This window comes from Varroa destructor, unplaced genomic scaffold, assembly GCF_002443255.2.
Source record: "Varroa destructor unplaced genomic scaffold, Vdes_3.0 BEIS01000001.1, whole genome shotgun sequence".
NCBI lineage: Eukaryota > Metazoa > Arthropoda > Arachnida > Mesostigmata > Varroidae > Varroa > Varroa destructor.
The window spans coordinates 65509571-65521711 of NW_019211454.1; the positions used below are offsets into that span (position 1 = coordinate 65509571).

General features: G+C 42.8%; 1 protein-coding gene across 5 annotated transcripts in view; it reads right to left on the reverse strand.

Annotated features, from left to right (window-relative positions):
- LOC111255501 (spondin-1-like) overlaps positions 1–12141 on the reverse strand; it is an 87343-nt gene that overhangs the window by 6639 nt on the left and 68563 nt on the right. For all 5 annotated transcript variants that reach the window (XM_086987621.1, XM_022817537.2, XM_086987612.1 and 2 more), the window contains 8 exons: positions 11793–12050; positions 11017–11169; positions 5729–5807; positions 5157–5400; positions 3897–3960; positions 3291–3407; positions 2469–2633; positions 1094–1121 (listed from right to left, as the gene is read on the reverse strand). In XM_086987621.1, the coding sequence (XP_086843747.1) occupies positions 1094–1121; positions 2469–2633; positions 3291–3407; positions 3897–3960; positions 5157–5400; positions 5729–5807; positions 11017–11169; positions 11793–12050 (1108 nt within the window). The remainder of the gene's footprint in view (positions 1–1093; positions 1122–2468; positions 2634–3290; positions 3408–3896; positions 3961–5156; positions 5401–5728; positions 5808–11016; positions 11170–11792; positions 12051–12141) is intronic.

Sequence of the window (12141 nt, forward strand, 5' to 3'; positions counted from 1 at the left end):
TCGGCCGCCGCAGTACGCCCTCAGCCGCGGTATTGAAACGGACAGACTTAGCCCAAAGAAAGTAACAGTTCGAGGGTTGGCAGCGCAAAAGAGTATATAAGTAATGATTAAAAAGCGAACAGCAGCGTCAAGTATTAGAAGAACATTAGCTTAGCATTAAAGAATGTCCTACAATAATATGCCTATGATGAACAAACATATGGTATCCAGGATAAGTAAGGACGTTACGAGTCGACCAAGATCGATGACAATGTATGATCTGAAGCCTGACACGGCGTAGCGTGTTTATATGAATGTCTACTAGATCTGTTTGTAGGCATGAGCCTATATAGCGTTCACTGTTTTGATTCATTATTGGCACAAAATATATTTCCTAACTTGTATGAGGTCGAAAATGAGGCAAGAAAGACACGTAAAGCGTCCGGTACAACGCCTTGACGATAAACACAAAAGTGTAAGTGGTCGTGTGTACCATGCAAAAGATTGTTCCGCCAGAATTAGGCCCAAAGCAAGGTCGCTATTACTAAATAAAGTCGGCTCACTGTTCAGACCAAATATAAGATACGAGGAAATTTAAAACGATGGATCCCACATGTCACATGCCACGCGTGGAGCTAACCGCTAAATCAAATACGCTACATATTTAAAAAGAGTTCCTAGAAAGATTTTCTTCCTGTTTATTAGAAAAATTTTAATTAATCGAATTCAAAGCCAGAACAAACTAACCAGTCATACGGATCGATTACCAATTCAGCGTTAGGTCGTTGTATTATATAACGATATTACCGTCGTCGCGTATAATCGGCAAAGAAAAGTGGTCCTTCGCCTAAATACGGTGATCAGGCGGACTGTGTACCCGACTCCCAAGTTCGGAAGAGCGTGCGACACTCGTAGATTTCAAGCGGTGGACACATCAGCATTGCAGCGAAACGATTGTCTTACAACTTACATTTGTCAACGCTTGTTGTTCTTCACTCCTAACAATTCCTTCTGTCCAGTATGTTTCTACACCTCAGTACAGCCTTTATTATACATAACCTAATACAAGCCTCTATTATATACTATAGCTGTTGTCTTCTGTGGGTGTACTAACCTTTTTTTTCGTTGTCCCCGCACTCCACCTGTTATTTACATAAGCATAAACAACATTGTTGAATTAGTGCCCATTTGATTGTTCTGTTCCATGTGCTCATGGCATATCGCTTTTGCGCCTTCTGCCTTCCGTATATTTATTATCTAGGCTTTTCTAATTAAGCTGCTTATAAGCAGAAGGCCCGTTGAGCACCTCCTTGTTGTTCACAATCACGCCCCCCTATCATTGCCTCTCTTCTCTTGTTGTGTACAGTATCATGAATGTACAGAGTAATAGTGATAATGCAAACTAAGAGCAAATAGCAGAAGCTTACGGCAGCTACTCAACACAAATGTCGATAAGCTCTTCCACTGCTTATTTTCTCCCTTCTTTCGGCCCGAGTGCCCTTCAAGTAATTATATCGTCTCCGCCTGCTTCTTTCTCTCTGGCCGCTGCCATTCCGTTCGCTCTTGCCCTTACCCCTGTCTTTTTCCCTGTCTGTCACCTACGTCATTCTGGCTTCTCGCTCGGCCTATGTAATTCGGGAAGGGAGACAGACATAAAGGCTGCCGACCCTTCCTACCGTTAGCGACATGATGACCTGCCGGAAAGGCCCATCGTTCTGAGTAAATCGTCAATTTACCGTAACTCACCCACTTCTATCGGAAGGCAGGCACCTTTGTGTCCTACAGTTGACATATAACTCTGAGCACTTGGCGTGGGCCTCATTCGGCAATGGTTCGTCATCGTTTTCAAATGTAATAAGGGTCCGAAATCGCAACAAATATAACGGAAGAGAAGGAAGGCGGCCGTAAGCGGGTATAAATCGAGAGGAAGAAACGAATTCCTTTTAAATACAACTATAGGCTTTTCATCGCTGCTTTCCAGTTTCCGATAATATATATATATATATATAATAAATATAATAGAATCACAAACAACTCCTCAGAACACTTTTTTTCGTCAACAGGGTTGTTCAACAGCGAAATAACCAGGGAGTGAAGAAGGTATTAAGGTCTTTAGAGGATATTCAGTGCATATACAAGCAGTATCCGACACACTTAGGAGCCCAAAAATGATTACTGAATCGTTAATTAGATAATAAAAATTGGCCATATTCATCATTGTAGGCTATAAGCTATTGTTTTGTATCTATTAGTAGTGCGCTGTTCAGACCGGCCGAATTAAATTAAACAGGGCTGTTTCTGCCTACCTAAAGCAACCAGCGCCTAAATTTCTACCAGCGTTTTTCTTCTACGTAAGCTTGTCCAATAGCGTCTGATCAGGCTAGACGCCTGATATGAAACTTGCTTTATGATCCCCTTCATTATTCAATTCAAACCGTGCGTCTAGATAACTCAGTCCAATGCTATAAGTCACTTTTGGATATCATTACCTTTGATCGACACACGGCTCGTTGAAGTTGCTCTATGCCGCAGCGAGCTATGACAGCTTGCCGTCTATTAATATAGCCTCGTGTCCGGACGCGGAACCCGGTCCCGCACGACGCTGAACACGAAGACCACTCGGACCATGGACTGACCGCGCACGCTGGAGAAATCTGGTAAATGTGAATGAAAAAATAGCTCATATTAATTGATTCGTTTAAGGTTTAATAAAGAACGACCTTTGCAAGCTTTGTGACATATTACTATATTATTCAATAATATGGGTGGGCTAAGTTAAGAGGACCGTCTTAAAAAAATAAACAAGACAAACAATCCAGGATTAGGCAGAGTATGTGCGTGGTTCGGTAGTTTGTGTAACAGATGAACAGTGATTTCGACCAAAACAATGTGACGAAGCTCATAAGTCAACTGCGATAGCAGGTTTTGTCGTCCGCGGGATTTGATGAGTTCTTCACGGGACAAGGGTTGTGCAAGGTATGAGCCGCTACGGGGCTCAGCTCGTTGATTAGGTGAGCACCGGTAGAACTACATAAGGCGCCTCTTATTAAAGTTATCAGAGATACTTTTAAATGGCACAAAATATTTGTTCTAAGACATTAGGTGAAGATATTATTATTCTATTGCTTATCGCTCGTAATCTACCGCTTTTTACGTGATTTCGAATTATGTCTAGAAAGGCGGAGTTTTATCAAATTTAGCAAACAGGAGCGCGTCCATGTTGTGTGCATATGTAGCAGTTTTTGGATAGTTTCATACGGTAAATGCTGGTAAATAACACGAACAGGAAAAAATCAACCATGTCTATTTACATTCTCCGGTACGCAGTATGCAATGGCCGCTTCACATTGCTCCTTCTCCATAAGATCGACGGAGCAGACGCGACGAGCCATGTGATGTTTGTATTTCCTTCGACGTAAGCGGACTCCCTGTGATTATGAAACGTGAACATGATAAGCATACAAATTATAAACAGACCCATTGGAAAAACATCAGCCTCACTATGCATTATCGAAAGCGTGCAAAAGCTACGGTATCAAAAAAAGTACGAATGCAAATTTTTATGACGGTTTACCATGACAAGGCCGAAAGCATCCGCGGCCTACAACAGTGACTGATCATGTTAGGGCATTAGAAAGATTAGTGCCCTTGTACTTGACGCTACTCTGAAGGAAAACATTTTCAGTAAGCTTTACTAATAGTACTTTTGGAAGCGAAGTTGGTCATTAATGTAGCCATCTCAATTAGCACCCCAATCCTACCAGATAATATCCCGTTGTGTGACCCGATTGCTTGCCTACAGGAAAAAGGCTCAGTCTTTGTTATACACTATTACAATGTTACTATTCACAATTCCAGCTCAAGCCGATGGAAACTCCCAACTGTGCGATCTGTAGCGCACCCTGCAGTATTCACACCTTTCCGCATGTGGCGCTGCATTCAGCCCACTCCGTCCACGGTGTCGCTTCGCATGATATTCCACTGTAATGATAAAGGCAGCTGTTACTAGTTGTTCAGTTATATGGCCTATGTACGATTTGAAATTTCTGTCCTTTCTATCATCCAATCATTTCAAAGACACACACAGATATTGCTGCAGTCGATTAGTGTTTCAGATTTAGATGACCTATGCCAAACTAAGACGACCGAGTGTCCTATACTACTACGCTTCTGTTCATTGTTAGTCGACGCAGCGATTGATGCCGCCACAATCGCCTGTGCTTGTGTTTTCGTCCTTCCATAAATGACATGTACAGAGGAGAATAAGTAGCCCTTTTTTTATTCAATCACCACGCAGCGCTATTTTTGTTATAAATGCAAATTTTTACGTAAATTCGTTACAGCAAGACGACAAGGAGTTAGGTGACGGTTAGCGTCGTGGCACCTTCGATGACCGAGGGGTCCGAGCGCGTTCGCCGTGAATGTATGGGACCGGCGTCATCTGGCCTCGTCAGCTTGACGCAGCATCACGCTCACTACCTATCAGCATCGTCGTCGTCGTCATCATCATTTGTTTCATCATCAATTTCGTAAAAATTTATCGTTCTGTCGTACTTACACCTGCAGCACTTCTTGCAGTTTCCCATCGTCGCTTGTATCGTTCTTAAGCTTTTGACCCAAATTGAGGTGTAGGCTCATGCATGTAGATACACCGCATAACAACGATTGGTCAGGCATCGTGAATTGCAAGGGCAGACAGTCTCTGCCTTTTAGCCTTCTCTTTCTAGTGTTTTGGTTCACATCATGCGGACTTTGCAAGCGCAGCGCCTTGTTAGCTATTTTTGAAGTTGTTGTTGTTGTTGTAGCCGTTTCCATTTTCATTGAGATCGTCGTTTAGTATTGGCCTGTTTATATTGCACGCATGTCTGCACCAAGACATCTCTTCAAGTATACTTAACGGCTCTTTTCCCGCATATAGCTTTGCACTGAAGTTGTTGTGCGTACGTTCCGTGAAAGCGTAATGGCAAGCATTCAATGCTAATATGACCCATATTACTAGCATGTGGTAATTGACAAGCAGATGAGATGGAGACGCGATCCTCCTACCCAATTTCAGAGAATACATATTGGATTTAACCTAATTTGGCCAAGATGGCTGCTGATTGAGCTCAGCTTGATCATGTCACTCGAGCTGAATGCGTGAAGTGGACTACGAATGGTTGTTATGTGGCACTTACTTGGTACATTCTACCTCGCACGGTGCACTTTCGATTAGTTGGACTCGGCAGTAAGCTGCCACAGCCGCTTCACCCCGCAGGTAGGCGCGCGTACGAACTCGTACGCCGCTCCCGCTGTTGCTGATGCCGCAAGACGCCGAACAGGGACCAAATACGCCCCAAGGACCGACCGCGCATGCATCTAGCGAGGAGCTTCCTGACGCGGAGCTGCCGGCACCCATACTGCTATTCGATCCTTCGAAACCTGCAACATATTGCAGCCGAACGCACAGGCGATGGTTTGCACTGCAATGATCTGCTTTATAGAAACTGCTCGAACTATATAGGAGTACTGGTTACTAGTTTGAAGTATACTATAGACAAGCACCGCTGTTGGAAACTGGCGAGTCGAGTGGTGCTTAGGACGATAATTGGGTTACTAACCCCGCTGTAAATTGGGCCTAAGCTACAATGTCCACCATTTGATCAGTCACTGGTTTTGGCAAATCTAAGTTGGATAATGACGGCTAGATTAATAGACTAACCCGACAGAAGTATCCCTCTCCAACAAACATTACAGATTAGAATCTGACCTGAGTCCTCACTGATGCTGATAACGTGATGACGTGACTCTCCATTGCTCGGTTCGTTGTCCTCGTTATCGCACGAAACCTAGGATGATAGGGAACGTTTACAATTAATAGTTACTATCCTAGATGGCACACAAACTAAGAGAAAAATCTCACATGTAATGCAATTAAGCTGAATAACATTTTTTCCTATAGCAGTGGTCCTCATGCTCGTCTTTATGTTCTAACATAGACGCACACTAATTTAAAGCAGTTACGCACTTTTCAAAAAATCTCGGCCGAGCTGAGAATAGCGTTCTATCGTTTACTCTGTTTATTCTCTATAGGGCATAGTAGCGGCAAGGACTCCACATCAGGCTCACTTTACGGATTCTAGCTAAAGCCTTCAGGAACTATGCAGATGCCTTCTATAGGAGGGAGTAAATCTACGCGAGAGAGAACTAGCACCGCACCCTACAGAAATACACAAATGCTTGTATATATAATGCTGCAAGAATAATCATAAACTAAAAATATCAGCTTTATATGAAAATAACCACAACTATTTGTGAACTTTTGTAAATAGATATCAATAAGAAACTTTGCGAGAACCTAATGTTATGCATACTCAAACATATACAAGAAGCAAACTCCAAGAATATATAAATTATTATATAAAGCAAACTCAAAAAAAAAAACAGAAAACTATTGGCAGATACAATCGGTTTCAATTTCGCGAAAAGCGGTCGTAATTGACCTACGATCTAATGGACCTATTGACCTTGAAAATTGTCTACGGATTCCTATCCTGCTTCTGCCAGCATTGCACAATGAAACTGCAGCAATTAAAGGCATCATGCATGGATAGTTTTTTTCCGTCGTTAACAATATTAAATCTGTTAGCAAACGGTCCTTATTTCAAATTGTACGTGCGGCTTGCCAGACTAAATTCGTGGCAGGCCAGGTCAGAGCAAAATCTATTTATTAATAGCGAATATTCGAAAACTTTGCGCTAACATTACAGTTTAAACTGCCCTACTGCATATAACGCTATGTGTTGGACAAATTAAGACATAGGAAGCAAGTTTGCTGGTCTTGCAACCTCTTGGTGGAGGGGAAGTACAAGTCAGAGATCCAAATACTGTTGCACATGGGTCGTATATAGAGGTTTTTGTAGGGGAGGGGGTAATGGGAGGCGGAGAGTTAACTGGGCCGTGTGATTCCTAAGACGTGGACCGAAATTCCATGGGTAAAAAGAAGGCGTCTAGCAATTAGGGAGGTAAGCAGGGACTGCAAACTAGCCGCTAAAAAGACGTTAAAAAACTTGCAAAGCGATCTATATGCTCGAAGGAAAAGTGAATCTGGTTGTTCGAACTTTGCTTGACGCCATCGTGGGCCTCATAACATATTTGGGATGAGATAAGCGAGAAGGAAGGAAAAGCCTAGGTTTTTACTAGATCGAAAGTGGCCTAAAAGAGCTTAAAGCCATAAGATGGTCGGAACAAAAAGGCCTCACTAAACGAGGTTGAAAGCCTTCTCAGCGAAACCTTCAAGTCAGTAATAAAACATCTTTTGCAAATATCTTGAACAAGGTTTAGCGGAATGTGGATTCTCTGCAACATCAGATTAAGATCACGGCGACTAAGGTTCCACGGAACAGTGACGTTAGTATCAATGTAAGAAAAGCATGCACGGGAGCATCTCACGAGTTTCTGAGGAATGGGATGTATCGGTATCAGTAAGCATTACCTTCCACAAGCGCCTTCCAATCAGAAATCTTACAGAAAAGATTCCTGCGGAAGCAAACTCTAGGGTCATCGAGGCCATTCGTTGCAAATGGGCCAATGAATGGCACTACTTGGTCCATTGTACAAACATTTCAACGGTATACAGAGTTCTAGCCTACGGCAAATCGTGTATAGGATGTGTCGCTTACCGAACAGGTCACGGTAGAGCACAAAGTTTTTGAGTGCCCTGACCAGGCTGTCACGAAGAATAGATGCCACCGGAGTGGGTTATTGGGGCATGTTCTAAAAGTTGCAGGGATGAACCCTCTTGCCACAACTAATTGTTGCGGCGCAGACTATCCTGCAAGTTCGACAAATTGCTCGAATATAGAGAAAGTATCGCGAAGAAAACTCGCAGATGAATGCGAGTAAATGGCATGGGTAAAGCACTTGCTACTACAACTCTGACCCCAACGAATAGCACAGATGAATCGCCTGCAATGCCTGTTCTGTCAAGGCAGGCTGCTGAGGGTGATAACTTCGAGATAACAGTGAACACCAAGAACGAAAGCGACAGAATAGCGTTTTCCCCTAGCAGGAACAATGTGAGATGAAGAGTCTTCGTGTAAGTGAGCAGTGGCCAGAGTCTTCCATGATAACTGTAGCGGGAGCGACACCTCTCACTATCCGCTCAAGGAGCTCGCTTGGGAGAAGGGGCTGATATACTAATTATTACCGAGCCCAACACTGGTCTACAGAACAATCGACTAATGACATGAAGTCTTCATGTCAAGAAGAGATTATAATGAAGAAGAGAAGGGATTGTAATGAGTAGCGAGGTGGAGAGCGGTCTTCCTAAGTGCAGACCGCTGACATCTGCTCCTGCTACTCAAGTTCTAATGGAACTATAGAAGACTTGAACAGGATTCCAAAGAGCATAACGGAATGGATAATCAAAGTAAAAGACGTTTTAGTGGTCATTGCTTAAAACGTTAGCATGGCGTCAGAGCTGTATAGCTTGAAGGACAGATTGAGGGAGTCGGCAGCTGCGAGCGGATGGTTACACATAACCTGGCAACGCTAAGTGCGGGCGGCTCGCTGACTTCTCAAGGTCACGCGGCTTCTACTTCGTAGACTTCACGATATGCAAAGTGGATCAGGCGGCTCGACTTGATGGCTAGGGATTACTTGGCAAAAAAGAATACTAAGTGATCATAATGCTATAAAGTGCTCTGTGCATTTTAAGCAAACAAAGGGAGTAAGCCATAAAACGCTAGGTGCAGAGATATGGAGACCCCCAGAGTAGCGAAAATCTACAACGACTGTTAGTAGAAATCTACGTAGTAAAAGGGTCCCGCACAATAAGTCAAAAATTGAACCCAAATTACTGATGAAGTAAAAAAAAACAGTTCAGAATTGTAATCGAGTTAGAAAAAAAAATTGGACAAACCAAGGCCGGCGGCGATCTTGATGTGTTGCAAGAGGCTACTGAAGGCTATACGTAAAGAAAAGCGCACAGAAAATAAATGTCTAATAAAATAATAATAGATAAGAGGATATTAAGAGCAGCTGCTGAAAAAATCTGTAATAAATACAGGAAAACTTGTAGAATCTCTCTTATGAGCTCGAAACGGACAGAACGAAAAAGTATATGCTGCCTGAAGAAGAAAAAAATGGAAGTATTGAGATACTTCTTCCCACCTCATCAATCCTCTGACCGACCTAAATTTACCAACTCAGTCCCTGAGAAAGAAACCTTTCCTGTTACGAGGGAAAAAGGATTACTGAAGACAAGAGAACGTACTAAAATAGATAAAGTACAGAACCGGACAAGGTCCCATACTTACAAGGACTTTTTTAAGGACTTCTCTATTATGGTCGCTATAGTTGCCATGCGGATACTCAGCTCAACTGTCTCCTACAAGAGTGGAAAAAAGGTGAAATCGTACTTATACTTAAAAAGTGAGAGTTTCTACAGATCTAAATGGCTGCTAGAGATGCTTGCAAAAGGCACAGAGGCCCTAATGGAGCGTAAGCCTAGAAACTTTGCCGAAGAAAAGGGTCTTCTGTCCGAAGGTCAGTATGGCTTTCGAAAACACAGACCAATTCTAAGAGCAATCAATAAGATCCTTAGAATGGCTGAAAACATGAGAGGAAGCTCGATAGAGGTAAGTAACTTTCTTCTACAATCTTCTTAAATATAGAAAATGCTTTTAATAGCCTGCCGTGGTGGACAGTGCTCTCATGTTTGAGAGGAGCAAAAATCTTCCTGTATTTAATTTTCCTGGTGTCAGACCACCTATGGGACGTTCTTTTCTATGGCAGTGCGGATTCCACAAAAATCCACCCTGGACTCTTTCTTGTTGATCCTGACATATTGTGGGGTATTAAAATTTAGCAATCTTTCTTTAGAAGTGGGAACCATTCCTTGTGCAGATGACTTCGCAGTCATAGTTCAAGACCGAACGGCAGAAGGACTTCAAAGAAGTGTAAACCAGACTGCTAAATAGACTTTGATATGAATGAAACAGCGTAGGCTGTCTTTAACCTCTGCAAATTCAGAGGCTGTGCTAACGAGGAAAGAATACTCCAGGTAAAAACGCTGAGATATTTAAGCATCCAACTCGGTCATACAATGAGGGGGTGCATCACATCAAGCAAGCCGTCACAAAAGCAACTAGAATCCCCACCAAAACATTTGTGGCCCACGGGAAAAAAAGACGAGGTTTCTCAGAGCACCAGCAGAATCAACTGTGCTCTTCAGAGCATCTGTCTGAACATTACCCAAATTTATGGGGGTCGTAGTCAAGAAGCTACTCAGAAGTGCACAGCAAATCCTTGCGCTTAGGGTACTTCGAGCCTACCGTGCGGTTAGATCAAACGTGGCCTTGGTCTTGAGGCAGGCATAATTTTTTAGGATCTGGAAGACAAAGAAAGGCACATGCGGCGCGATGCGGTATATAATAGATATATTCGATCTGGCGGAAGGCAAAACTCTAATTTGGTTTCAGGAGCGGCAGTAGGAAACATCATCCCAAACATACAGCCCTGAAGTGCACCCCGGGTGGGGAGCTCCGTTATTACCCCTTACAGATACTTACGAGTCACGGGCCGTTTCAAGATAATCTTTACAAAATTGGTAAAGCCTTATTAGGTATATATTCTTTTCACTACGGGCCTGGAAGATATAAACCACACGCTGGCGATTTGTACGGCGACTAGCAACACTGGAGTACGACACATAACAGAAGAAATGCGATTTTCTTCAGGAAACGACATAACGGGGTTTACACACTTGATCATTCGGTCGCGAGAGTGTTGAGTGATGTGCGAGAGTCCGGCATAAGAGATTTTGAAGCAAAGGGAACAGCTCGCAAAGTTAAAACTAAGAAACATAGTGTCTACTACTTTGTGAAGTTCACAGGACGCACGGGAGGGGGGGAGGAGGGGTCATACTTTTGCGCAGGAAGCCAGCCTGTCTGTTTAGGCCTAATGATCAAATAGCGCTAGCGACTCCCCCTTAAATAAGGACCTGCATTAATTTGGATTGTACATTCCAATAATTTCTATAGGCACGTTACAAACCTTCTCATAGAGTCGTTGCCTTGTAATGGTAAGTTTTGCGACTGGCTTCATAGGCGTTCCAGTGGGATCAAAGAAAGGAGAATCTGGATCCGCTGGGAAGGACGACGTGATTTTATGAATTCGCTGCTGAGGGCTTGATGCTTCGCGTTGTGCCTGGTTTCATGATAAATGACATTTTGTTAAATTTATCACATTAGATTTTCAGATATCGTTTTATTTGGTTCTAATGATGCAAAGTTGACCAGTAGTTATTCTTTTGTTGCAATAAAACAATCACAGTAGTCTTCTTTGATTTGCTTAACTACTGCCGAAGTTCTGGGAGAGCCTATAGGAGCCTATAGGGAGCCTACCAACATTGGAAGCCCCTTCCAATCGTTCAGTTTGTAGACATTAAAGTGAGTACTCGTCGTGATGAGGAAATTTTTTCGTGAAGGAAGACAGGGGCTAGTCAGGTTCGTATTATCACCTTTCGCAGTGAATTACGATAATAATGACTATACACAATGTTAGTTATATCTCAAAAATGTCCACGATTAATCGAACTCCGTTTTACCTACAAAAGTGATTGTCGTTAACAGCTACCAGTGCGGTGCCCCAGTTATTCTTTTTTCTTTAATTACAATCCAATACACACTTCCCAGTACTTTTATAGTGTACAAAAAAGTGCGCACATACACACGTATGTATACAGATCATTTTGCCACGAAAAGGAAGTTTGTTTGCGCATGCGGTTAAACAACTGACGTCCTTTTTGTGTGAGGTTATTTCATACTTACGACTACATATGAAAGACCATCACTAGTACCGGCGTCCCACGGATAGAGATTTATTGTCTTCGAGGCTAACCAAGAGCAATTCTTCAGACATAACTCGAGTGAACTCACTCCGACCAGCCAATCTGGGGAGGGTCCAAGCATCGACAAAGCGGACATCACGTGGTGTTTGCGATCTACACGAAATACAGCGAACGTCTTGCCGTTTACGTTCGGATACCACAATCCGCGAGCTTTAATAATAGTACGAATTTTTCCTGACTATAAAATGACAAAAAATAGGTAATTTGTTTTTATATATTTTAAGCAGATTGAGCCCTTCTCATAAGACGTAGCTTTAAATAATGGGCAA